This window comes from Poecilia reticulata, chromosome 10, assembly GCF_904066995.2.
Source record: "Poecilia reticulata chromosome 10, P_reticulata-male-v2, whole genome shotgun sequence".
In the NCBI taxonomy this organism is placed as follows: domain Eukaryota; kingdom Metazoa; phylum Chordata; class Actinopteri; order Cyprinodontiformes; family Poeciliidae; genus Poecilia; species Poecilia reticulata.
In genome coordinates this window covers 12,824,401-12,851,868 of record NC_088839.1, presented here as the reverse complement: position 1 = coordinate 12,851,868, position 27,468 = coordinate 12,824,401, and the positions used below count along the sequence as shown (strand labels likewise).

Genomic DNA, 27,468 nt, shown 5'->3' with positions numbered 1-27,468 from the left:
CAGTACATAACAGCAGGGTGCAAGATGCTGGCAGGGAAAGCATACATGGAACGACATAACCAAGTGGCGGGCATAGTGTACAGGAACATCTGTGCAGAATATGGACTGGAAGCCCCGAGATCGAAGTGGAAAACACCCCCAAAGGTGGTGGAAAATGACCGAGCTAAGATCCTGTGGGACTTCCAGATCCAGACAGACAGGATGGTAATAGCGAACCAACCGGACATTGTGATGGTGGATAAAGAACAGAGGAAAGCCGTTGTGGTGGATGTAGCAATACCAAGTGATTACAACATCAGGAAAAAGGAGCACGAGAAACTGGAGAAATACCAGGGCCTCAGGGAGGAACTGGAAAAGACCTGGAAGGTGAAGACCACAGTGGTGCCTGTGGTCATCGGGGCCCTCGGGGCAGTCACCCCCAAACTGGAGCAGTGGCTCAAACAGATCCCAGGAACAACATCAGACATCTCAGTCCAGAAATGTGCAGTTCTAGGCACATGCACTGCGCAGAACCCTCAAGCTCCCAGGCCTCTGGTAGAGGACCCGAGCTCAGAGGATGTAAGAAACCACTTGCTGAGGGTGAGAAGGGATTTTTATATATATATATATATATATATATATATATATATATATATATATATATATATATATATATATATATATATATATATATATATATTTTTTTTTTTTTTTTTTTGTCATAGAACCCCCAACAATTTAAAACTACTTTCACCCCTGGGTATAAAGTATTTGCAATAATAGCAATACAACATGCAGTCAAGGAGGTGAAACTTCTTACAAGTTTCACCATCTCCTGATAAAAAAAACACGATGGTTACATCAAACTAAAATTATTTTTATAAATCCTTATTTTTCTTTCATTGAAGATGTTAAATTATTTACCCCTACATTTTATCATTACACAGACACCTGTGGGTTGCTCTTTCTAATTTAAAGTTGGATTTTTCTACTTCCCAGATGGAATTACAACAAGATCCTTGAAGTCGGAATTTTGACTGCAAAGGTCAGAGGTCGCTGACCAGCCCAGAGTTCAGTAACCACCGTTGCTGTAATGTACAACAAAATACTGTGATTCTGACAGGTTCTGCCTGTTAAACTAAAGTGACACTTAGTCACCTGTATGGCTTCCATGTGTGAACATGTTTGTGTTTAACGGCATGAAATGGTAACAGGTGTGTTATTCTGAAAACAATTTGAAAACTTCAATGGTTTTCTGACCTGCAATTTTGCCAAATGTACCAATAATCCCAGATAAGACCTCCCACTTCCAAAACAGTGGGAGGTGATAATGTTTCCTACAGCGAATGCCAATCATGAGATAAAATCTTATTTTGATTAAATGTGGAATATTTGTAATAATAGCAATCCAATATTGACACTGAACCCTTTTTACGCAATAATTAGCAGTGTCAATAGAAAAGATTAATTGTTTGATTGATTTTTTTATACCAGAAAAGTTCAATAACTTAGCAGTAGAATAAGCTGAAATTGCAACATTTAATGACATGGAAATAGCTTGGCACCTTTTATTCATAGCTTGTGGTCGCAAATCAATTCCTACTGGGCAAATCCAATATTGATGCTACGCTCAGCAATTCATCTGCATAATGCACAGCTTGAATTTCATCATTCGCAGAGATGAAGGTCTTCTGTCTTACTCAGAAACTAAAGGTCAAACTATTAATGCATCCAAAAACATTAATTAAAAAGTCTAAACTTTTTGATTTATGTTCGTACATAAAGAAGAAGCCGCTAATTTCAAAATCATTGTAGTGTTCGTAGTGCGGTAGTCAAAAGCTCTAGCGTTTTTTACATTACAACTTAAAATAAAATTCAATTTGGATACACTACAAAAGGTCAAAATGTAAATACATCTGTCACTGTCAATGGAATGTTTCTTTAAATGCACCATGCATGACAAAGAACATGAACTGGGCATTTTAAACTTAATTTTAACAAAACATCTTACTCTTGTGTGTTTCCATACGTCTGTATCTATACTGCCATCATCGCTGGGTGGCTCAGAAAGGTCAGAGCTGCGAAAGCTTCAGAAATTAAGCCTAGAGGGGAAGATGGTGGAGGTGTATAGCTATCTGAAGGACTTTCAAATGGAAGCAGGCATAACACGGCGGCTTACAGAAATAGGAACAAAAGTAAATATGGTCTGTCTGGAAAATCTATTATATCATGCTGTGTGTGCCCTTCAGTGGAGATAGAGGCAGGAAAAAAAAAAAAACAAACCCCGGAGCAATGCTTTGTGATAAGTCTGGGGGTGTTTATGGGTTTTTTCCCTCTAAGAATATATGTGTTTTATATATCACCATGACAAACTAAAGCACACCAGAGTAGTTCATGTGCTGTTCTAACACGCAAATTAATCTGTTTTATCTGCATCCGTGCCCCGTAAAATTTTATTTTATACAATTCCAACATCCCCTTCTCCCAAACTGCTTAAAGAGCGTATATATCTTTATATATATATATATACTTTTGATGAAGACAAAAGTGTTTCTTACGGGCTTTTTTCAGTGCTGTTGACGACACAGGGCCCCCAGGCTCTCCACTGCCAGCTGATGTTGGGTGCAGGGAGTCCGTAGGCAGTACATTTCAGAGTCTGGCTGCTGCCAATGCGATAAGGACTGGATGGAGCAGCTGCTTTTTTCTCATAAATCTCTGGGGGAACTGAAGAACAGGAGAGCAGATCTGTAAACCCAACAGGCCAGCGACAGGAAAAAATCACAGTGGAAGGAAACAAGAAAACGGGAGCCTGAATTTCTCCAAGGCTTTTCCTACATGTCTGATACCAATTTTCGGTTTTCTTTGAGGTCGGACCTGTTGATTTCAGCTGTGACTGATTTTTAGAATATTTTTTTTCTTATAGACCTATAACAAATAAAATGAGTGCATAAAAATACAAAATAACTTAATGTAAACCAAGAAAAGTTTAGTCTAATTAACAGTCAAATAATAAAGAATCAATTGTATAACTACAGACTGTCTGGATTTTAATGGACTAGATTTGTCTATGCATGTTCCACCACCATCACTTTTGCATTTGATGCTTATTTACAGTAAGGTTACTTTGAATAGTTGGCCTAATAATAATAAAAAGAATGTTGGAAGTAAATATGAGCAATCAGAATTTGAATAAAAAATGCATCTGAAACTTGAATGTTGTATCATTCACTGATTTTTTTTTCAATTAAAATAAAAAATCAGTGTCATTATTTGTACATGTTTGCAATTTTCATTTGTTAAAAAAATTCACATTCCTATTTCAAAGTGATGAAATTTTCAATATATATAGATATTCAGTGTCAAAAGAATCAGCAATAAAAAAATTGAACTTTTAAAAATTCAAATGCAATATTTTCAGTGTCCTAAAAATTCAACTTGCTCAAATTTGCTGTCTCAAATTCAGCGTCTAAAAATTTGCTGTACAAAAATGGCAAGGTTACTTCAGGTCACAGACATTAGCAATCGTTGTCAGATTTCAACTCCCAGCCAATTACATGATGCGAGCGTCATACTGTATTGAAGAAATACTAGCATCACTGAGGCCAGCGACCATGGAGGCGAACGCAAACCCAACGGTGGATTTAATGCTTTCATATTTCTCTAGTATATTTTATTTTGCGCATGAAGTTTCATACATTATCTTAAAGCTTAATTTAAAACACGGGTTGCTGTGGCCTTAAAAAAAAAAAATAAAAAAAAATAAAAATATATATATATATATATATATATATATATATATATATATATATATATATATATATATATATATATATATATATATATACTTTTTTTTTATTATTATTAAAATTTCATTGGGATGAATTGATGTTCAATGATTCTGGTCTTATAAATTCCTAACTTCTATTTTTGTAACGTTTTCAGTCTCCTCATCGTTCAGTGACCTTGCAGTATCTAATAAACTTCAAACCAAATTGAACTCAAAGTTTAATGCCAGGAGCATCGGCCTCTGATACACATCCGTTTGAAGAAAGTGAAACAGCAGGTGCATACCGTTGACAACAAGAGTGATGTTTAGCCTCTTCTCTAGCAAAGCGACACTGTTTTTCAGCACCGCCGTGTACAGACCAGAATCCTCCTGACAAACATCTTTAATCTCCAAAGCGTGGTTAGAGTGCATTCTTATCCTTTTCTTCTTGAACTCCGCCCGTTGGTTTATCAGCATGCCATCTTTGTACCTGAAAAAGTCACACACACACACCTGCCTCAGCACAAAACACACTGCTCCTCAGGTGCTCTGCCCCCTCAGTTAATCTCTAAATTGCAGCCATGTCAGGGCTAATTATGCTTCTGAAAATATCCCATTGCTTTACTGTGAACACACCAAAGTGGCTTATCTTACCATTGCGTTTCAGGTGTGGGAAAGGCAGACACGTTTAGTTGCAATTTAAAGGACTTCTGGCCAGCGGTTACCTCCACCACAGGCCCGTCTGTATAGTCCAGGTTGATAAATGGCCCTTCTGGAATTGAGGACATTCAGTTTTTACATAAAGCACTTCTGGCCTTAAAAACTTTACGTGTGAATGGCTGGCATTCACCCCGGTGGACCGGATTTTCAAATGTTTTTTATTGATGTCTTTTCACATCGTGCTGTGGTTTCACACTTCAACGCGTCTTTGGTTTGAAAGCAAAGTCTTTCATCAGCATTTGTGAATAAATCTGAAGATCTGTGTGAAAGATATCAGTTTGATTTCCAGAGATCAACGACTGACCTCTGCTTTTGTTGTTTTTGCAACAAAAACAACAAAAGACGAGTTTCGACTAAACTCATTTTTCATTGCAAGTTTGTAATGTGGACAAGAAATTGTGGAATTATGCAAAACATTTACATTTGCTATTCCCTTTATGGTATTTACTGTAAATATGTGGGATACTATGATGAAATCAAATGTAAGAGTTAGGCATGAAGCTTCACCTCAATTACATAAAAAAGTAACGAATTTAAATAAAAGAGTAAACTTAAGAATTGATATTTGCTTTCTTATTTATGATTCTGTTTTTTAAGTAACAGGACGAGAATGCATGGAAAAGCAACGCAGTGATCCGTAGATGTGTAGAAAGCTCAGGCGATGAAAGGAAGAGGGATCCACAGTATAATTAATCAAAATTATTGTTGCATTGCCAATATCCACTTTCAATACTGCATTGACTTCTTGGACCGTAACATTTGGTAGCTTATTATAATACAAGTGGCATATCAAAACTAAACACTATCCTGTATGCTGCTCCAGAGGCCAGCAGTAAGATACACACATGTGGAGAGTTGATGAATGAGAATAACATGGACTAATTGCGGCTCATGCCATTCAAAAATAACATTGGAATTGCATGATCCCCTCATTTTGTGCAGGCCAAGTTTGTAATTTTACAGACTATATTCTTACAGCATATAATGATAAAAAAAAAATCTTTCACATGGATTCAGATGTGATGAAACGAAGTTTGTTTTTACCAGAATTGAGACCTGCCGTGTCTTTGGGGTATGTGTGTTGCTTAAGATGCATCCCTCTTTTTATATTCCCTCTTTGTAAATTTTATGTATATTCTAAAAAAGCCTGTAAAAATTTACAATTTGCTGCTTTGCAAAGAAGATGTAAGCAACACTTACTGTGACATTTATATTTATGTATCCCATGGCCACCTTAGGATGAATGTTAAAAGTTTTATATAAACAGATAATTATTAACCAAATTAATCTCAAGACATGTCAGGTTGTGCTGCTGTCACCTCGAGCACTCAGCATGGCAAGGTGAGTGAATCAGTGCAGATGGAGCATCTGCATAATGTAGCAAAATGGTTGGATCATTGGTATGGCATTTCAGAAACGATTAAGTAATTTTTGGGGTATATACAAAAACATATATGACAGCTTCAAGCAAAATTCAAATTTTGCATGCTAAAGTCAATGTCAAAGCTTAATTTCACATATTTTCATCCACCACTGCAAAGAAAGGCAACAGTGTAATAAGAGTCTTACAGTTTAGACAACATTTTGCATTTGTAGATAAAGCATCTTTCTAAAACTCTTTCACTGAGTTGCTAGCATGTTTGTCGAGTTTTAATTTTAGGTATTTTTCAAAGATTGCCAAACGTCTTGGAATCTCGAAGCCTTCAAAACAAACCGGTTTGTTGTAGTGATGTGTTCTGCATTGCTCACCATGAACAATGACTTGAGTCTGGAGAATTTCTGTTCTTTCCATGCTAGTAACAGTGCAGACGTACGGTCCGGTGTCTGTGACGTTGACGTAGTGGATGGTCAGGACCTGAACCGCCTCTGTGGCATGAGACAGAGCTTCTCGCTGGGGCTTGGTCTCCGCCCAGCTGTTTGTCTGTCGAGGAGAAGCACATTGTGGGTATTATTAGGCACCAGCTGAAATATTCAGCTTCTGACCGCAGCGTCTGCCAGGTACCTGTTTACCGGGATAAGACCACTGGATGTCCACCCCGGTGTCGAACTCCACTGTCGCCGTGCAGTTCAGGGTGAGAGCCTCCCCCACCATCAACTCTACCGGTTCCTCAGGAAACAGCTTGACTTCGTAAATCTTACTTCCTGTCCGGGAAAAAGGAAAAATTGGGAACGAGGCAGCGGGAAAGGTCACTGTGACATCGTCAGCGGCTTTTTTCTGTCCTCCTCACGGGCCCGGAGGAAATTACTTTCTTCTGGACCAAAGAAGCCGTGCTACTATAAAAGGCCGGTCCGTTACAACTTTGCACTGTTTCCATTCATGTGACAAGCTGCTTCTGGGACAAATCAAAGTAGAATAGAGTAAAGTCTAGTGGGGGGAAGCTGAGAAAGCTTTGGACACTGGCCAGGGAAGCTGATATAGAACCCATCTCTTTTGGCAGTCGGTGGAAATGACGCTGATGTCTGTGCAATACACTGTGATTGCTTGATTGTTTGAAACACCCCATTAGTGCACAGAGTGAAGACTCGGTTTCTCCTCTGACTGATGCAGCTATTATGTTTGGCTGGCAGCAGCGGGGTATGACTTTCCTCTCCTCCTCTGAAGAAAGAGGTGAATAATCTCCCACTGCAGAGAAAAGTGCCTCAGGCCAAGGTCCTCAAAGTCCACTCACATTGAGAGGGAACTTCAGCAAAAAGTTCATCAAGTCAGATGTCTAAAATGTGACCATGACTTCCCTTCTTTATTTTTTCCTGTCACATTCTGCTGGCGTAATTGCTTATGTCCCACTTAGAGAAGGGAGTAGTTTTTGAGGAAATGGCATGATTCAATAAAAGTCTTGACATTTTCTGAATTATGACATAATTGAGTGACTCATTGGCACACAATTATTCTGCAACTAAGCAGTAAGTTTAGCACCACCTCTGATTTCCCCTCTAATTTCCCTTTCAGCAAAAACAGACAATGAAATCTCAGCTTAAAGTTGAGACTGAACATGAGTCATTGTATATATATATATAATATAAATATATATATATAAAAAAAAATATATAATATATATATATATATATATATGGTCACATATGAACAGGTTACCAGTTCATATGGATGTAACTGTTCAAAGCTTAATTCACATATTTCATCACCACTGCAAAGAAAGGCAACAGTGTAAAAGAGTCTTACAGTTTAGACAAATTTGCATTTGTTGTCTAAACTGTAAGACAACAATGCAAATGTTATATGACCACTATATATATATAGTGTCATATTAACTATTATATTATATGTATTATATATATATATATATATTATATATATATATATTATATTATATATTATATATTATATATATATATATATATATATATATAGTGGTCACATATGAACAGGTTACCAGTCTTAATTTTTCCTCAGTTTTTAAAAGGTTATAGCTTTGAAGCAACTATTTTTGTCTCCAAGTTGTTTTCAGAAAAGTGATTATCCATAAATGGCAATCAATCACTTTCTGTTTTTTAGGAGAGACAATGCTACAAAAAAGAAAGTCATTTTAAAATTGATTTATTGAGTTGAATAAAATGTACGTTTTAAGGTTCTAAAACTAATACTGTGCTTAGCAGCTGATTGCTGGTCCTGCTGGAGCAAATAGCCTGACCGATCAATGGAAAATAGGGATTTGTTTCAGAAGAAAAACATATAATTACCACTAAAAATGCTTAATCTCAATAGAATAAACTATTTTGCTTCATCGAATATTAGTGGTATAGATAAAGTTATAAATATTCGATGATACAGTGAAACCATGGTAATTTTTTATACTATAATTGCCATTAGGAGAATTTTATATTAGCCCGTGCGTAATTTGTAGTGCATTTTTACCAGTAGTATGAATGTAGTAGTTGTCAGAAGAGTAGAGTTTGCCTTCCAGTGCGGCGGTGCATGTTACAATGATCAGTGGTGTGCTGTCAATGAAGTATCTGGGAATGGACCAGCCTAGCTTGTTGTCCCACTTCATTCCCCTGGTTTCCAGACCTGGAGGATACTGTGAATGAAAACATCCAAAAAAAAAAAAAGAAGAGAGAGATTTGACATTTTTGTTGTTATAAACACTTGACAGATTTAATGGGTGACACAAAAGGTGGAAGCATACCGACTGCAGGGTGACGTTCAGATCAGGAATTGTGACCAGACATGGCACTATGACGTGCGTGGCGGAGCGAGTGACGTAAATGGTCTCCAGTTCGCTGCCGGATCCGCCTCTCATGAGGAAGGGCTGCGCAGGGTCTGGTGGAAAACAGAAACATAGAGCTGTTGAGAGGTAATCTTGACACCAGCCGGGGTAATGGCAGCTATTACTGGGGTAACTTTGTGAACGAACACACAGATCTCCCTGGGCCTGATAATGTCCCACCCGGTGGACTGGCGGTATATGGAGGTCATTACGATTACCAGAAGCTCAGTCTGTCTCCATCCAGCACATAGCACTAAAAACCGCTATTATAAGCCAGCTGAGAGACAGGCAGCCAAAGGGTTTAATCCCTCCTGCTACAGTTTCACCCCAAGTTGTCTATTGCAGGAAAATAGCTCTGCCATTTGGCTCTTTTTTGTTTTGTTTTACCACCTCACTCAATGTAGCTGAAAGTGTTTGAGGAGATCTCAGGCATCGTATTACCAGCTTACATCACACAAAAACTCATACTGCTGAGAGAAGATTGGCCAAAAATAACAACAACAAAAAATCCAACCACATAATCAAAATCTACTTGAAATGACAGGAAGCTCTAAGCAGAAACATAATACATGGGGCTTGAGATTTTAACATTAATTCACAGAGAAAAAACATCATACTGGATGCAACGTTACAGTGGTTCTCTTGTAATATGTGAACTTTGGGTTCAATTTCAGCTTTCTGCCGCACATATGTTGATGTAACTCTAAATTGCCTACTGACAGAAAAGCTGGTGTATGAATTGGTGCATCTTGATAAATACGACTCTAGTTCAAAGTGCTTTGAAAGGTCAGCAGGCAAGTGCTTCACAAATTTTGTCAATTTAAAACATAAACTTTGTAATCAGGTTGTCTTTGTTTTGAGATGTTGGGGAAATTTTTCACACATAATGATGTAATTTCTCCCACTTTAGTATAATAAATGAGTATATTATTTAACAATCTGACACAAAAGCAAATCAGAGCTTTTTCATCACAAACAGGAAGTCAGACGCAGCTGTTATTTAATTTGAAATGATCCTGATGAAAGGAAAATCTGGTGACATGCAGCACATCTTCTTTTTCAGCTGTTAAGAGTTATGTTTTTCAATCTGTTTGGTAAATCAAAGAAGGGTTTAGTTTTGCAGATATTGCTGAGGGAATATGATTGATTTGGACTAGATGTAAGACATCGTCATTGTATTATGCTGTAAATGTTATGCCATTGTGGTAGTTCAAAAAATATTATTTGCTTTCAAACAAAGACTGGAAAGATAATCTGTATGTACAAGTCAGAGCTTTACAAAACTGGGCATCAGATTTTGCACTTCCTCTGAGTAATTCTTTGGATTACCGAAGTCAGCGCCACAAGTGTCTTCTTCTGTCACATCGAAGGCTAAACTCTAAAAAATTATGAACAAATGAGTTGGAGAGCCAGTGATTTCTGAGCACACCTGCGGTTTCCTTATTCACCCTCTTTTATGAAACGATCTGAGAACAGTTGAAACACCAAGAAGAGGCTAATTTTTTAATCTCTTTGAATAATCTTATCACATCTGTGTAATGGCTGGGGGAAAAAAAATTACTGTCGTAAGTGGAAAAATGTGAGATTTCTCAGTAGCAGAAGAAAGCTACTTGACGATAAGTGAACAGCCAGAATTAGGCTCCAATCAGCACAGTTGGTGATGTAATCAGGATGTATGCTACAAGTGATCCTAAAATTAATCAGAACCTTACAATGACCTATTTCTCAATAGAAGCACTTCATACACTGCCTGGGCAAAAAAAAAATTGTCACCAGAATTTAACTGAGGAAAAAATATATGAGCTTCCTGTTGGATACTTACTGCATGGACAACTTTCTTCCATCTGGTAGCAAGTTTTTTTTTAACCCTGTCTGATGCAATGAGTGGCTCTAACTTATTAAACAACTATGTGAAGAGACACATTCTGAGGTCATGTTAGTCTAACCATTGACGTCAAGCAGAGAAAACATCTAAGGAGGTTGCAGAAACTACTAGTAGAGATGTCCAACACATTACTTAAAGCTGGATAGTGGGAGCAATCATCTTTAGAAGAAGAAATGTGGTCCAAAAGAAACAAAAAAAAACCCTGAATGACTGTGATCGGTGACATCAAATTGAAGATAAATAGTACAACTCATAGCTGTTAGACAGTGTAAAATTAGGCGAGATTATTCCTTGTTTTCATACAGAAAATAATTTAAAATCACAAAGTTAAAGCATCAAAGTATTGGCTCTCTGAGTAACAAGTCCCTAAGCCTAAAGGCATCAATTAACATTGTATATTTTCTCTAAAAGAAGGGAGCAACTAAGATACGATTATTGTTATAGACACAGAGATGTACTTGTATTGAATTTAAAAAAATTGGGATTTTAAACACATTAGAAAGTAAAATTGCAGGTGAAATTTTTACAAATAATCTGGAAAGTGTGGTGAGAATTTTCATTTAACCCCTAAGTGTTAACACTTCATTGAACCACCTTTTTGCTGTTATTACAGTGAAGTCAAACTGAACAGAGAGCATCTTTGAGCATTAATTTCATATTATTATTCTCACGGATTATCTTCTTATACACCAGCTGGGGAAGAGTGTGGAGTACCAGCCCCATAAACAGAGTCTATTTGGTCCTGGGTGCAGCTTTGGGTTTCAACTTCTGACCTCAGGATCTTAGCTGCTTGTCGTCCCACTTCTTGCTCTTCACATTTCCAAACTGTGACCATGCACCAAAACTTCTTAATAAATGAATCGCACACCAGTGAACTCTGTTTACTCATTAGGTAAAGTTGCATTAAATTAAATGAGTAGTGAACACAAATCTCTGTGATGGACTGGTGGCTATGGACTACAAATGGATGGAATAGTTTTCTGATGTTTTGCTCTATCACATCAAATCTCAGTAAAATACATCAAAGTTTGTGAGAAATAAAAAATGTCCAGGGAGTCTGAAAACTCTAACAAGACACTGTTTATGAGCAAACTCTTGTTTGGCACCTGCGCTGGAGGGCCGGGTCAAAGCTGACTCCATCATCTCCGCAAGCCGCATGAGTTAAAGCACACTGGGAGATTACGTTTTATTGATGGCACCATAAATGCCTGCAGATAATACTAAAACACCCACTAAACAAGATCGCTCCCAGACCCAGAGCTTGGCAGACAATGAATATTTCAGCACAGAAATGTTTGACGGCACACAGCTGAAATCACATACAAGTTTCACAAGGAGAGTAATTTAAAACTTTGGTCTGACCAAGAACGTCACCTCGGTGAAACCCGATAGGTTTACTGCTGAATCAACTCATACATGTCGATTCAAAGCAAAAGACTGAATTTAGTTAGTTTGTTCAGATTGAACAGTAGGACTTACAAGCTTATTTATTAAATATCATTTATTATAATGTTAGTTTAATGTTATAAAGCATAAAAGCGATTGTGTTAGGTAGGAATCAGCTTCTTTCTGAGTTTGCTCAGAAAGAAGCTGAGAGTGTGAGAGTTTGGTGGACATCAGACGGTGCAGACAGCTTGTATGGTGGACATCTGCCAGTCTAATTGAATCCATGTGCGCTGCCTCTCATCCCACCACCCGCTGGGTTTAATTTATTGCTGCCATTACATCTGTTTCTGATCAACGCGCTCGTTAGATCTGCGGCAGCTGTTTTGGCACCTTGTCGGTGGGGATAAACAGGCGCTTCACATGAGCGGTCTGGACAGCGGGGCATCCCTACATGACAATCATCTGTTATTTTTTGTATTGTTTTGTTTTTTCCTGACGGACCTCGCACATCTCTGCCACAGCGCGCAGAGCAAAGCAAAATAAAGAGATAAGCCCCGAAAGCCGGGTTTCAAGTCTAAAATCTTGGCTGTGAATCATCTGTGTGACACGATGTGAAAGCAGCAGGAAAAAAACAAAAAAAAGCTGTTGGCAGAAAAATGTGGAGCAGTTATCAGTTTGATTACTTTGAAATTCATAAGACACGACGAATCATTGTGGGGGGAAAAAAAAAACTGAATAGACGGATTATTATTGTTTTTATCAAAGGCTTCAAATCTCTAATTTCCGAAACTTTAATACTGCCAGCATCCAGGATGTTACAGAGCCTAACTCAACAACTTCCAGTTTTAATAATACAGCAGTGGCTTTGATATTGTAATATATAAGTAATATTCAAACAGATATTCTGTTTCAATGAAGCTCCAGTTTTCCTGCGGACCACCCAAAGATAACCGGAGCAAATAGCTGGAGGTTCTGCTCAGTCATGGAGGGAAAACTACATCCTTCGGAAAAAAAAAAAGGATTATTGTTTCTGAGTTGAAAAGAAAAATGGCTTGACGTAAGATGTCAAAACAGAAAATGTAATTGTCATAATTATCTTGCATTTTGCTCAATTACCTTTGAATTACATGAGAAAGAAACACGAGTATTAAACACTGAACCCAAAAATCACATTCTTGTTTTTATTATCATCTAGCAGGAATCAGCATTAGGTTTTACCAAAGAGGGAGCTTGGAGCATGTGTGTTGTTTATCCATCGCTATAAATTTACTGGCCCTTTCACATATGCATAGGTTTTAGGAAGATAAACTTAAGAGATTGCAAAAAGTTGGCTGATTTTTTTTTAAACCAAAACATAAACTCTGTGCAAAGATGATATAGATCATAAAGAAAATGTATCTTGCATCTGTCAACAGTTTTTCTACAATCCTGACTGACAAAGAGATGTAAAGGTGTTGGGAATGTCTTTAATAATTCAAGCGTTAACAGCCAGCGCCATATTTACTCTGACTCTTTGATTACTTCCTGCCATACTGAAATTACCACTAGATACCGGTAGATTTCACTTTCATGAGAAATATTTGGACATTTTGATATTGCAAGACCTCATGTCAGGACTCATTACACCCCTGGTGGAGACGCATTTAGCAACTTTCTGGAGTCCCTCTGGGGTGTGTACCTGTGCTGAGTTAGTGTGGCTCACCTCTAACAAAAGCGTAAATCCTGACAGCAGTGGTGCCATCAATGACCTCTTTAATGTCCTTGTAATGGCAGCGGTAGTAGCCAGTGTCTTTGCCCTGCGTGCCGTGCAGGACCAGCCTCTTGCAGTACTGCTGCCCATTCTGCCCGGGACATTCGCTGATGAAGATCGTCCTCTGACTGAGTGACCCGGTGGTCTGAAATTGTTGCTGGCGATCTGTGAGCTCCTGCCCAATCAGCGTTTCGTCCGGCCAAGTCCAGGCCAGAGTGCGCTGTCCCCTGAGAAAAAGAGCATCCAAAAACATAACTTTTAGGATATAGCTATTTACAAATCATTGCTTTAATATCAGAACAAACTGGTTAGAATTAAACTTTTGCAACAGTCACAGTGAGTGAAGTGCATGTTGTTTTGTTTTTCCAAAATAAATCCTCACATACATCTGCACACCACCATTCGCTTTGCTCTCTGTCACATAGATTTTGTTATCTTAACCTGAAGGCATTGTGAGCCGGGCTGCATGGGATCATAATGGCTCCCTGAAAACTGATAGCTCTGCTTTCATCACCTGCCCACATCAAACGCAAATGGCCAAAATCTGTGGGTAGGGCCAAAATGTGATGACTGGATAAAACACTGAAAATGATGGAGCTCTGTGAAAATACCCACAGGGTAATTTTCTAGACCCGTGCGAATAACGCCCATCTATCTAAAGCCAAGAAAACTGCACACCGCGGAGGATAAATGGTCAAAATTGAAATCGATACCCTGCCTTGGAGGACTCTCAGTGGTAGTGCCATTAGAGGTTTACATATAAACAAGTATTTAAGGCATGCTTTGGGAAAGGCCCAAAAGTATCACCAGCTTTCCAAAGACAGCAGGTTTTTTTTTCTTCTTCATTCGAATAAAATGGTTAATGGAGTGACAGCTTGGCTGCAGAGAGCAAATCCGAGATTTCATGAGGATAAATGATTGTTGTTACAAGCAAATTTACATGACGCAATTTAAATCCATGCATCAGAAGGATATAATCAGCTTCACAAAAACAAGCTTGGAAAAACACTGAGCACCCTCAGTAATCACTACCAAGTCAAGATGCTTTCAAGGAACATTTAGTAACTAAATGAGCTTTTAAGCCATTACTTTTTATTTGTTTATTCAAAATTGTGTTTTAGAAAAGATTGTAGAAATACTTCAGCTTACATTAATACCAGTATTAAATGATGACTAAATGGTCTGGCAGTGTCACATGTCATTTGCATAATGCAGATTTTCTTCTGAGATCTTTGTAGATGAATATTTGGAGTTACGTGAGGTTTTCAAACCCGAGAACATGCAATATATCAATCAGAGTAGCACTGAGTTTCTGGAAAGGCTCACGACTAAATCCAAAAGAAAATTTCTGGTTTATGCTTAAGAGCCAATTTTATGTCCAGGAAACCAAACAATTTAAATAAGTTCAATAATTTATTTTAGGCAGGTCAGATATGCAGCCAGAATTACCCTGCTATAGGGCATTTTACCAAATTTTATCTCAGCATGGGGCAACTGTGGCTCTGTGGGCAGAGTAGTCGTCCTGTGATTAGAAGGTTGTCGGTTTGATTCCCACTTCCTCCTGCCACATGTCGATGTGGACAAGGCTGCATATTGGTGTGTAAATGTGTGTGTCACAGGGTGAATGTGACTGTAGTGTAAAGGGCTTTGAGTGGTTAAAATTATTGGAAAAACTGTTATGCAAGTTCAGTTCATTTGTCATATGTGAGAAAGTAGGGTATAATTTGAAAGAAATCCATAATTATTCATGAGTTTATAAACTTTTATTGCTACTCAGCAATGTAGATTTATAAGTTATGCATACTATGTTTAGAGTGTACCTTCACAAAAAGTACCTGCATGTAAGAGAAAGTGTTTCGTTGACAGAAATTACACGATCGCCTTTGGAGCTGTCAATCGTGGGCGGAGTCATAGATAAACCAATCACCAGACCTGTGGGAACAAACAAAGCAGCTGCGTTAGATTCACGTTACACGGGTCGGTCCGGACTGAAAGGTTTTTGACGGAGAGCTGCTGCTGCTGGGCCACCGAGTCTCCGAGACGTATCGGGAATCTGAAATCAGACACGCTGTTCTCAACATTTACAAGCTGCGAAGGATTTTGCAGCAAGCCATTCAGTCCCTCCTCGTGCTGAATAACACTCAGCTTCACAGAGAAATCATGACCTACTCACTCATGATGAAACAATGCTGCTCTCAGCTCTGTGGATAGCCTCTAAAACAGCCGCAAAAGTCTATCTGGCCTTGATTCATTATTGTTGCATCTACTTCTCTGGCTTGTGCTTGGTTAATGTGGGCTTTCAATAATGTCATTGCCATCCCAGAGCCCCTGCAGGGCCGTATTAGCATTTAGCAAGACTCTACACCTACAGCATATTATGTATAAATGTGTCACCATGACTTATGCCCCACCTGGATATCATTAGAGATGAAAACAAACACAGAGCAATAACAGAGATTGAGAGGCCCTGTGGTTGTGCACAGGGAGATTTTCTTTACAGTAATGGCATTTCTCCTCACAAAGGAATCTATGTTTATTTGAAAATGGTTGCAGACACTGATGTACTGCACATTGGCTCTTTTCCCAGCTTTATTTAACTTTCAGAAAGGGACACTAGAAGCAGAATCCTCATTATCTCAAAGCCAACATCTAATGAATTCTCAATACCTGGGGTATTAAGTGTAGGTCAAATACTAGAATCAGCACATTTTTACACAATTTAGTTATTCATCTTGAAAAATCTGCAACACAGACGACGGACAAGGCACCGGCAGCAGGAAGAGGTACGGACGGTTTCTCAACACTCTGCAATCACACGCTGCCAATCAAAACCTGGATAGCTGCTTATCTTGTACACAGACCCAAATCCTCCAACACATCCTGCTGGCCAGGGAGCACAATGGAGCAAAGTTATTCTTGTGCAAATATTTTCCCAAACATGTTTACAGTGACGACTGATCCCACTGGAAGAAGACTGATCAGCCTGAGGTCCTTCCAAGTCAACAAAATCTCAAAAATACCCCTCGGCTTGGAGAGGTCACCGCCGAATGGAGTACAAAGTCTTCAGCAACAATGCAAATTTAGGCAAAAATGTGTCTTACATGTGAATGAAATAGAAATTACACGCATTGGCTGTCAATTCCCAACACCATTTAAAAACAGAGATGAATTGTTCCAAGCTAAATAAGTGACTAAACTATAATAACATTATCCTTAGCCACTGTCAAACTATTCTAAATAAGACACATTTGTATCTGGACTATATAGTCTTTATTATATAGAGAACTAAGATGACAATTGTTTTAGTTTTGGTGTGTCTTCTTAATTACAGTGCAATAAAAAATAATTTTTCCTCCAATCACAAATTTCTACTCTTTTAGCTTTCTGTCACACTTAAATGTTTTCAGGCAATCTGAAGAAACAAATCAAGCTAAAAGAATTTAATCTAAAGCTCTGCAGGCCTCACTTACCTCAGGTTGAAGTTCATGATTCAACAGTAAGAAAGAAATTGTCTAAAAATCACATTTTGTGGAAGATTGGTTCAGATTTTTTTTTCTTTCCATTAACCCTTTTATGCATGAATTATAATCCTTTGTGTCAGGATTTTTTTCCCCAATTTTTTATTTTTATTTTCTTAAGCCATAAAAAAGGTCGGGGAAAAAATCTTTTGTAAAAAAATAAAAATAAAATTATTTTATTTTGTTTAGGTGATCATTTGTATTTTGCTCCAAATACAAAGTTGTTATTTTAAAAATACATCAGTAGTATTGTTCTTTAGGGGTTATCTGATGTCACAATATGTTTTTTACCTGCCAGAGTCGTCTACAGTAGGAGGGACCTGGTTGGTAGGCATGCTTTTCTGTCTGTCGGCCATATTGGATTTAACAAAAATAATTTCTTGCCTTAGCAGCTGATGGCCAGTAGCTGATAGTGTATTTTATGATGCATTAGTGTCCACTTCAGTGGTCTGTGTGCATTTATAACATAAAAATCCACAAGAAGCACAAAAAAATAGCTTTTAGACAGCTGTCCACCGTAGTGACCGCAATGCAAGAAAGGGTTAAAAACTGACAGAAAATCCTACATCTGTTATACTAAAATTTGCTTTAACAACCTGAGACATTTAAGCATGAAAAAAAAAGCCAAAACAGGATTGATCAAGTACTTTCTCACTCTTTAATGAGTTTAACTTCCCTGTCAGATGCTTTGACAGATAATTGATTAACTTGTACATGAGCCAAGGTTGGGATACGACAAAGTAAAATTGTTATTTTCTTGTCCAGAAAGCAAACTGGAATCCTTTCAGCTTATATTTATTCATGTCTTTGTGGTCATGATCATCCTTGATTCTCTTTTCATAAGAAATGCATATATTTGCAGTTGAGTTTTAAGAGCAAAAACATCAGGAAGTATAACTCCAATTGAAGTCAAAGCTATTTCACAGTCTGAGTGTTTATGCACACCAAAACCAGACACCAAGGTAGAACATATTCCTCACTAAAATAAACATTTTGAAGGTAAAAGTAGGAAATGCTGCCAGTGCATGGATTGCTCCCTGCTTGGTGCCCAGCAGGAAATTCCTTCCCCCGCAGCCTCAAACATTCTTAACTTGGGTTTGAATACAAATTAGTTTCCCCAACACATCGTCTCACATCTGATGTGAACCTGCCGCCACCCTCAGTCCCATCTCCACCCGCATTCAACTCCCTCCTCCTTCACACCTCAGAAAGCCTAAACAGAGTCATCTCAAAAACACAAAAGGATCCAGACATTTTTTTCTTTTCACTATTTTCAGAAAAACAAATGTCCTTCAGCAAACCAGTGAGCTCTAGACCTCCTACACCTTCACTTCTAAAGATTGCGTGGTTTTCTTTCTTTCCGTACAAGGTACAACAAACTTTGATTCAAAGTGAATATCTCAGTCTGTGGTTGTGTAACTTTCAACGATCTGATCGATAAAAGGAACTTTAGAAGCACAGTTGGAGGATAAATTAGTTTGGCTACCCACAGAGAGACGCAGCAGGCCAAAAAGGCTGATAAAAAGCTAATATTATAAAAGACCACACAAAATAAATGTTTAGTCCTGCTTCAAGTAGAGACTAATCATATAACTTTGCAGGGCCTTTAAGCTTCTTGGAGATTTTCAACTTTATTAACTCGTGTGGTTTTCTATAGGTAACATGCTGATTTTATTCTGAGTTATATACCTGCTTAAAGCCAGTTCTCCCTCCTAACTCGGTGGATTTGGAGGATTGCTCTGACTCTTGTACCGATAATTTTCCACAATCATAGAATAGTCAGATCTAAACATGAGATCATTAGTGTTCGAAATGGGCCATTAAACTCAGCTGAAGGCTCTCGGCAGGTGACTGCAGTTTACTGGTTTGAGATGCAACATCGTGATTATGGCGAATTTAAGAAGAAGAAATCTGTTGCAGAAGGAAAACTGCTGCAAATATTTCAGCCTGCGTTCATATTTATAAAAGCACATATGAAAGCACACGTCTGCCTGAACCAGAGGTGTTTTTTTCTTAGTGAAGAATCAATTCATTATTTAATGAAAATGCCAAACTACAACGTAATAAAAATGAGAAGCTTTACATTGCGAGTCTGCCAATTTGCTAGACTAGGAGACAAATCTGCATAGCTGGAGTTTGCTGCAGAATGTGCATCCAGACTCAGCATCAGGGACTGAGAAGCTGAAAATGAAGGTGTGCTGTGTATAAACAATCTACAATTTTAAAGTCAAGGCAAACGCACCGTCTTAGTGATAAAAGCTTTTACAGATGGAACATGCATCTAACCTGCATTTGGTTTGTAAATGGCAGGTGAAAGTCAGTGCATGTAGTTCCTGAAGAGCTTTAGTCAACGCTGCTGCACCAAAGTCAGAAAAGAGGTCAGAATGGATGTTCAAAAGTTCAAGCTGTTACCAGTTCATGTACCAAACATGTACTAAATATTAAACTGATACAAACACACAGTAAGTAGCTCACAAAATCTTTTTGATGAGGGAATTGGCATCAAGGGGTTTATTCCTATGAAGACCGATCAGAAGACATGCAATAAACTACAAAACTAAGGAAAATTGAAAGAATCACAGGTGTGTGTGGTGACCTGCTAGCATAGTTACACTGTTGTAATGGTTAGCTCAGGGGCAAGTGTGATGGAGGACAGGGATGTTATCACTCTGATGCACATAAAATAACATTTAATAAGGGAGAAAATCTTATAATTATTTGTCCGCTCACAGTAATCACCAAGGAAACTACATTTCCATAAGATAACCTATGTTGCACCAAAACGCTTATCAAATCATCAAAAACTTTATAGAAAGACTATTAACTGTTTTGAAGAAAGTTCTGGGGTGCCAAAAAAAAAGTCCAGCAATAGAGTGGTCTCGTTAAGAGGATTTTTTATTTATTTATTTTTTTGCAGAGACACCACCAGTGCAGTGCTCAGTGAGACTGAGACTTTTGAACAGTGGTGTACTGTCAGGAAATACAGCAAGAAGGCATTTTTCTCAGGAGAAGACAAAATGTTGTTTTGCAGGAAGTATAAGGATTGGTCTGCTGAAAATTGGAATCTAGTTATTTTTCTCACAATGCCATTTCTCCCCTCTGCAGATTTTTTTTTTTGGGGGGGGGGTTCACAAGCTGACAGTGAAGCATCCTTAGACCAGGTCACTGGTTGAGTCCCTCAGATAAAGAATGAGATCAAAACATCCTCTAAAGACCAAAGGTCTAGAGGATCAAAACACTGAAATTTGGGATCCATGGTCCCAAATTTCCCAAACCTATTGAAACTTTGCATATATTTGAAATATTTCTCCATTAAAGCGTTTAAAGCTTAAGGTTAATCTTTGAATTTCAGTATGCCATAAAAACCAACAAAACTAACATCACGCTGTAAAGTTTGTTAGGTAACATTTTTGTCAAACTCCAAATTATCAGCCATGACTGTTGGCAGCAACAACCATTTCCTTCAAATCCCCTCTAAAGGCCGCCTTGATGATGCCAAAAACACTAAACGCACCCCCATCTGCCCAGATCCAGCATAATGTCCCCTGACATTTTTATTCGGTTTTGCAACAAACACTGTCAGATGACTTTTGAATTATTGTAATTACATTTAATAACATAATTTTCACAGAATGAATTCAGGTTTATAACCCACGGACGGACCTAATTATGTGCAACGACATCATATCTGCCTTTGGGGTGTGCAGAGTGAGCGATGGACTGCAAGCCAAATACCTATTGTAGCTGGCTCCCGGTGACGGATGTCTCCCTCACAATCTGTTGAGAGATCACGCGCTGAATTGTAAATCTTTTCAAATGTCAGTGCTGAGTAGCGAGCCCTGAGAGATCCACCGTCAAGATGCTGATGGTGCGTTTAGAGTAGTGTTTCTCATCCCTGGTCCTCACCGCCCCCTGCTCTGCATGTTTTAGATGTGCCTCTATTCCAGAACAGCTGATTCAAATGATTGCATGACCATCAAGTGGTGCAGAAGCCTGCTAATCACCCAGAGATACAATTCAGGTGTGTGGCAGCAGGAAAGTACCTAAAACAGGGGGGCGCTGAGGACCAGGGTTGAGAAAACACTGGTTTAGAGGGAAAAGGAAGCAGGAAAAGACAAGCGGGAGATCGCTGGAAGCGCTGCGACGTCTGGTATCTGTGGCCGTCACGGGGCTTTACAGAGTGGAGCTAAAAGCTTGAAGAAAGTGAAGAAAAATTTCCATGGCTCATTCAAACTGATAACCTCCTGGCATGTGTGGCTCTGAACTCTTAGCACCTCTGAAGTGGCCTGCTACCAGGGTTGGTCTGAGGATGATATGTGCCACTGCACTTGTCAAGGCTTTGTGTCGCTTGTATTACTTGTCATCTTAAGTGGCTTCCCTCTTAAATGCTGGAAGAGAGCTCTGTAAAGTCATTGCTTCTTGAGTGGTGTGAAAAAAATCCAGCCACCTTTTTATTGTTTGGACACTTGAGATTGATGAAAGAAGAGAAGGACATTCTTCTTCTTCTTCATTCTCCCTGTGCTGCTTCAGGGACAGACGTCTCAGCGTGCCGCACTGTGTGTACATTATATTTCCAAACTGTGAAGCACCAGACACTGCAGCCTGCCTATCTGTCAGCTCTGTAAATGGTCTGAGAAAACAAAAATTAATGGCAATCCCATTAGTAATTGTTGGCATTCTATCAGACTCACTAAAATATGCAGTTTAACGTACAGAAATGTGAAAGGAATGCCAAGGAAAACCAAACACATCCATGTCCAGAGTTTCACTGCTGATAACGTGTCTTATTAGGATAATAAACACGTTTCTCCGGCAGGGCGGATGGTTAGAACTGCTATCGCTGAGTTAACTTATGCTAAAGACCTCAGAAAGGTTCACAGGTCCAATTTATTGTGGAGGTTTTGTTTCTGAAAATTATAGTTTCAGCCGGACACACTGAACCAAGTAGTTCAAAGAAGAGGCAAAACTGACCTGATCCCTAAAAGACATTACATTTATACACAGCAGACTGAAGCACTTTGAGGGATAACACTTTTTATAGCATCAGCTTTAAAAAACAGAACAAAGAGAAAAGGTGTTTCAATCATGGCTCCCTGCACGGCCAAGTCAGAGCTCGGAACAAGTTACTTTTTATCCAACAGGCTGAAGATGTTCAGTTCTTGTTTGCTGGGCTGTTTTATCCAAGACCTTCAAGTTCAGTGACATTTTCAGCAGTTTTAGTTGAGCAGGTGTTGTACTTTATGTCTGTTATTTTTATGCTTTAAGACTCCTTAATTTAATGAGTCTCTACTAAGTTTTTAAAGTTCAGTCTATATAGTGAGCAAATCTTAATTTTATATCTGTCTCAGATTCCCCCCCCCCCATTCTAATTACAGTGCTCCCACACTTTTATCATTACTAATTACCCTTGGTAAAAACGATTAAAGAGCTTTAAGATAAATGTGTCTTTAATTACAGAAGTAAAATCTAAAATATGAAGTTTCATACACATTAAATTGTATATTTAATACATAAAAGGATGAATATAGGGCTGCATTTTCTGAAAAAAAAAGTATGAAATGTTTTTGTTTTTTCAGAAATCTTAGGTACCTTTATTACAAGCACCCCTATCAATTTCTATAAACTGAATCTGAAGCTTTACTTTTTAATTTGATGATAGTGCCCAGAAACTTTTGATTTGAGGTACTATAGCTCCTGTTTCCACTGGTTATAAATGCAATGAGACACAGATGGATGCTGTGCAGCTGGTTGTTAAACACGTTTCTGTTCCACATCATAAATGAAAATGTTTGGCCATTGCTGAAAAACGTCTGGGTCTGTTTTGGTCAGATATGAGTATGAACATCTAGTGAAACTGACCTGATTTTTCTTTCTGGATAAAAAGGGGGATGATTATATATGTGCTCCATGTTTTTCAGGTTTTTATAAAAAGAAAAAGAAAAAAAAGAAAAGGCAATGTATCTGTCTCTTTGTTATCTCACATAAAATCCCAATCAACTTTGCAGTTTGTGGTTGTAGAATGGTTAAATGTAAAATATGAAGTCTTCTGCCATATCTGTTTCCCAAACGAATAGTGATTGGATTGCTTACAAATATGAACACATGGCTGTGAGCCAGAAACGTATTTGAGCTTGGTTTTCCTCATTTCCCATGCATTCCAGCTGTTGGTGCAGAGATAAGCCCCAGCTTTGAGAGATTAGCCCCTAACTACAATCAGCACAGCAAAGATAACACAATGAACTTCCACACTGATTTCTCCCATGTCTTTTTCTTATTATTATTTACAGAAGTTTGATTTTTTTTAAGGTTTGAGAGGAAGAAATGCTACATTAACAGTAACTGGTATCAAAATGTCATTTATTAGCTCTAAATGACTTTCAGTGACTTCATAAAAGCTTCTTTCCCAGGATGTGACACTCTGAACAGCAGGAAGGGTCACAGATGATTAAATTCTGACATGAACAATTATCAAAAACTTCTTCAATGACAGCCTTTCTCACATCAGAGCGACAGGTCACTGAACACATCTTTTTTATCTAACAAAAAACTAACACAGCTCTCGGGAAAAGTGATTTCTCTTTGTCGTCGTGAAAAGCTTCTTTCGCTGTGGGGAGGGATGTGTGGACCGTGCGCCACGTCCAGCTGGCTGCGCCAAGCAAAAACATGAAGAAATGAAAAGCATTAGCCTGAAGCGTTAGCAAGGAAAGAGGAAATTAAATACTCTGATTGAAAAAAAACAATTTGATGCAAAGATGAGGACGAGACGGTGCAAAGAGTTTGCTTGGTGTTTCTCAAACATGCAGAGGACATGGCCGGGATCGCGCAGGGATGGTTGAATTAGACACACTTTGCCGGGCTGCATGCCTCTGTGCTGATGGAAGGGCCAAATGTGAGCTGAGAGCCAGAAGCCTGTATTATAAGGACAATTGTGCCTGTTCGCTCAGCATGTGCGTCAGGCGGCACTTTGATGTGTCAAACCTCCCATACCCGGCTGACAGGGAGGGGGGGGAAAAAATGCACGACCAGTATAAAACGTTCTCCAGAGGAACATATTCAGCGGCTCCATGATTTCTGCTCAATAAGTCAGAATACCAAGAAGTATGAAAGCAGAGTCATATCCAAGTGTTTTGCAAGAATGATTACGAAAAGTGTAAACATGTCATATATCAGCTGCTTAGATGCAGGATGGTGTCGGTTTCCTATCATCCTCCTGGTTCAAATAACAACCACAGAGTGGTTAACATTCCTGGTTGAATACCAGCATCCCTTGTAAAACCCAATCTTTGCTGCATGACATTTTATCCGTCTCTGTCTTCCCCTCTCCTGCCTGCTTCGTGCTGTCTCCTATCAAAAACATAAATTCCTCAAAAGTTACGAAAGAGAAGACTGGCCAATCTACTTCCTCCGTGGCTGCTAAATAGCAGCAGGAATTCCTAAATCCATGTTTCAATCCCTCGTTCCCACTGCTGCATCCACAGCTGCTGCAAAGCGTGCACCACGTCATGGGGCTTGCAGAGTTGCAAGGAGTTTATCTACCGACATGTAAATGTTTGGTCAAACCTTTTTCCAACTCAGAACTATTTGATAAGAAGTTCAACCGAGTCCTTTAAATTCCAGATGTTTTTTTTTTGTTTTTTTCCTTTTGCAAAAGCTCAAAAGATGAAAGTGGAATGGATAAGAATGCTCCACGAATGTTTAGACTTTTCAAATTTCATCCAAGCATTCATACTTAAAATCATCTACACAGATGTGTAGCACAAGTATACCCACAAAACAACTAAAAGGCATTGTTTTGTGAGATGCAATAATGTAGATGTGTCCTTAGGGTACAATGCTGCTAAAAAAGTTTTTGGCCTCTTACAGGTTTCATTGAGTTTAGTGTTTTTTTTGTCACACTTAAATCTTCCAGATCAAATGAATTTTATGAGTAAATAAAAAATTAGAGGAAAATCTATCCAAATCAGTCAGATTTTTTGGGAGAAATGTATTCTTCTTGTGGTTAAATGTTAAATTATCTGTGGTTGATGACAGTTTTTTTTTTTTGGAAAGCTGAATTAAATTTAACCATCCACATCCAGGTTTTATTACTGTTAAATAAATCAGTTAAGCATGTCTGACAGCATGAAGTAGGATGAAAGATAAGAAAAATATAAAACGATCTAAACACATCTAAGAACAAATTTGAAGCAAAGTCAGAGACATCTCTTTGACTAAACAGGGTTACAAAGTCCTTACTGAGGCTTTGGCACTTCAGTGATCCACAGTGAAACCGTAAAACACAAACAGAGAAAAAGTGGAGCAGCAGTGAACTTTCGCAGGAGGTATGAGAGTCCACCAAAATTATTCCAAGAGTACATTGACGACTCCTCCAGGAGGACACAAAAAACAGAACAGCATCTATATGCAGAGCTCTTGGCCCATCTACAGGCCAAGAGTTTTTTTTATTGATTTAACAATAACAACAAAACTGAGAACGTGATCTATAAAACACAGTTCTGGGGTGACAACTTCTGCTGACCAAACTGAACACAAAGGTCTTCCTCACTTTTGTGGAAAAAAAGACTTTATGAACTGAGACTTTTTGGAAAATATTGTTTGGACACATGAAGCAGAAATTCTTTGGAAGGTGTGAATCCAGTTACATCTGGTATAAAACAAACACGGTATTTCAGAAAAAGTACTTCATGCTGGAATACTTGCTATAGTTCACATAAACATGGATTCAACTCTTTACCACGAAATAAAAAAGGAAGAGGTTTCTTGAAGTTTTTAGATGTACAATTTAAGAAGCACTATGATGCAATCATGGGACTGCTGTTCTGTTCAGTTTGTCTATCGACGTGTTTTTGCCCCTATCAAATAAACTTAAATTAAATAACATCTATTGAACCGGATTAGTATAAAACCTTCATCAGAAATCTAAACCTTTTTGAATTTTGATGCATTTGCATTCAGATTATTCTCCTGTGTCGGCTCACACTCATCATTCTGTCACATTCAGGCAGCTTTGAAAGGAGCCTCTCTAACCTGCGGAGAACACCTGCTGATATGATAAATCAGGGACATAGAAGGGGGAAAGAGTCAAACGTCAGCGCCAACGAAGCCCTTTGAGCCATTTAAAAATGTAAAGCTTCTCTAACAGCCACGCATTTTGAAAGCGGGCGAGCGCTGCGAGTGCAGAAGGTAAGGCGGCAAGCGGAGAGCTCCTTTCTTCGCGGCTGCGACACAGGGGCACATTAAATCCTGTATGAAAAGAAAATCAGCGAGCAAATTTCCTGCGGTCTTTATCACAGTGATTCTCCCACACTCCCCGTTTTTATGTACAGCAAAAAAGATTTGGCATCAGAGTTTTTATCACTCTTCAGTAGCTTGTGCTTCTGACGGATCGTGTGACAGGAAAAGAGAAACCTTGAATAAACAGCAGGTTTCTTACAGAAATGTATGTAGATGTGACAAGTGAATAAAGCAGTGACACAAAACAGTCACAAAAAGTTTGTGTTGTTGCCATAAATCCTCAACATATGAAAGTGTATCTGCATCAAATTTAAAAATAAAACAGGTTGAATAAAATTGTAATACTTATTCAGACTTGGAGGGTGCAGCCATGCCTACATGCTTACTTCAGCAACAGAATATCTGAAAATGATGAAGGCTGCAACTTTTCTGAAAAAACTCTGAGCATCTGCAGTGAAATGGGATGCAGTGCTCTACACATGGAGCCGTCTTGCCTCAGGCTCTAAAACACACCCGCTTTCTCAAAAAAGAATAAACAAAGTAGTCCGCTTCCTCTGTCATCTCGACACAAGGCCAACGCAAAGCCGGGTGGCGGCCTGACTGGCAGCCCAAGCTTTGATTTCATTGTTAAAACAGAGGGGAGTGACACCCACCACGTCCCCGTCCTCTCCACTAGTAGTGACGGGGACAGGCATCTCCAACATCCTGCCAGAGGAGGGGTGTAAAATTAAGGATGCAGCAACAAGCCATCTGGGCCAGCTTCCTATGTTTTAGAACCTCTGTCCCTGACCAAAACTTCCTGTATCTTCCTCGCAGGCACACAGGACAGCTCAGTCACTTCCTCTGTGTCGGAACATTTTGGCTTGTCATCATTTTCATAACTGAGAAATTGCTTCCCTTGAACATTCTGGTAAACAATTCGCCCTGTCTGAACTGGCAATGACATTTCACTTGGAAAAAATATATAAGATGTGTAAAAACAGTGCCTTTCCAGGCTTTCACTGACT

The 27,468-nt window shown here is 38.7% G+C and overlaps 1 protein-coding gene across 2 annotated transcripts in view; it reads right to left on the bottom strand.

Moving 5' to 3' along the window:
• The window catches only part of flt4 (fms related receptor tyrosine kinase 4), a 60,680-nt gene that overhangs the window by 23,467 nt on the left and 9,745 nt on the right, over nucleotides 1-27,468 (bottom strand). For both annotated transcript variants that reach the window (XM_081611395.1, XM_008419919.3), the window contains exons 2-10: nucleotides 15,545-15,641; nucleotides 13,662-13,936; nucleotides 8,608-8,741; nucleotides 8,337-8,499; nucleotides 6,468-6,607; nucleotides 6,215-6,386; nucleotides 4,400-4,517; nucleotides 4,051-4,235; nucleotides 2,538-2,703 (exon numbers count right to left, since the gene is read on the bottom strand). In XM_081611395.1, the coding sequence (XP_081467521.1) occupies nucleotides 2,538-2,703; nucleotides 4,051-4,235; nucleotides 4,400-4,517; nucleotides 6,215-6,386; nucleotides 6,468-6,607; nucleotides 8,337-8,499; nucleotides 8,608-8,741; nucleotides 13,662-13,936; nucleotides 15,545-15,641 (1,450 nt within the window). The remainder of the gene's footprint in view (nucleotides 1-2,537; nucleotides 2,704-4,050; nucleotides 4,236-4,399; nucleotides 4,518-6,214; nucleotides 6,387-6,467; nucleotides 6,608-8,336; nucleotides 8,500-8,607; nucleotides 8,742-13,661; nucleotides 13,937-15,544; nucleotides 15,642-27,468) is intronic.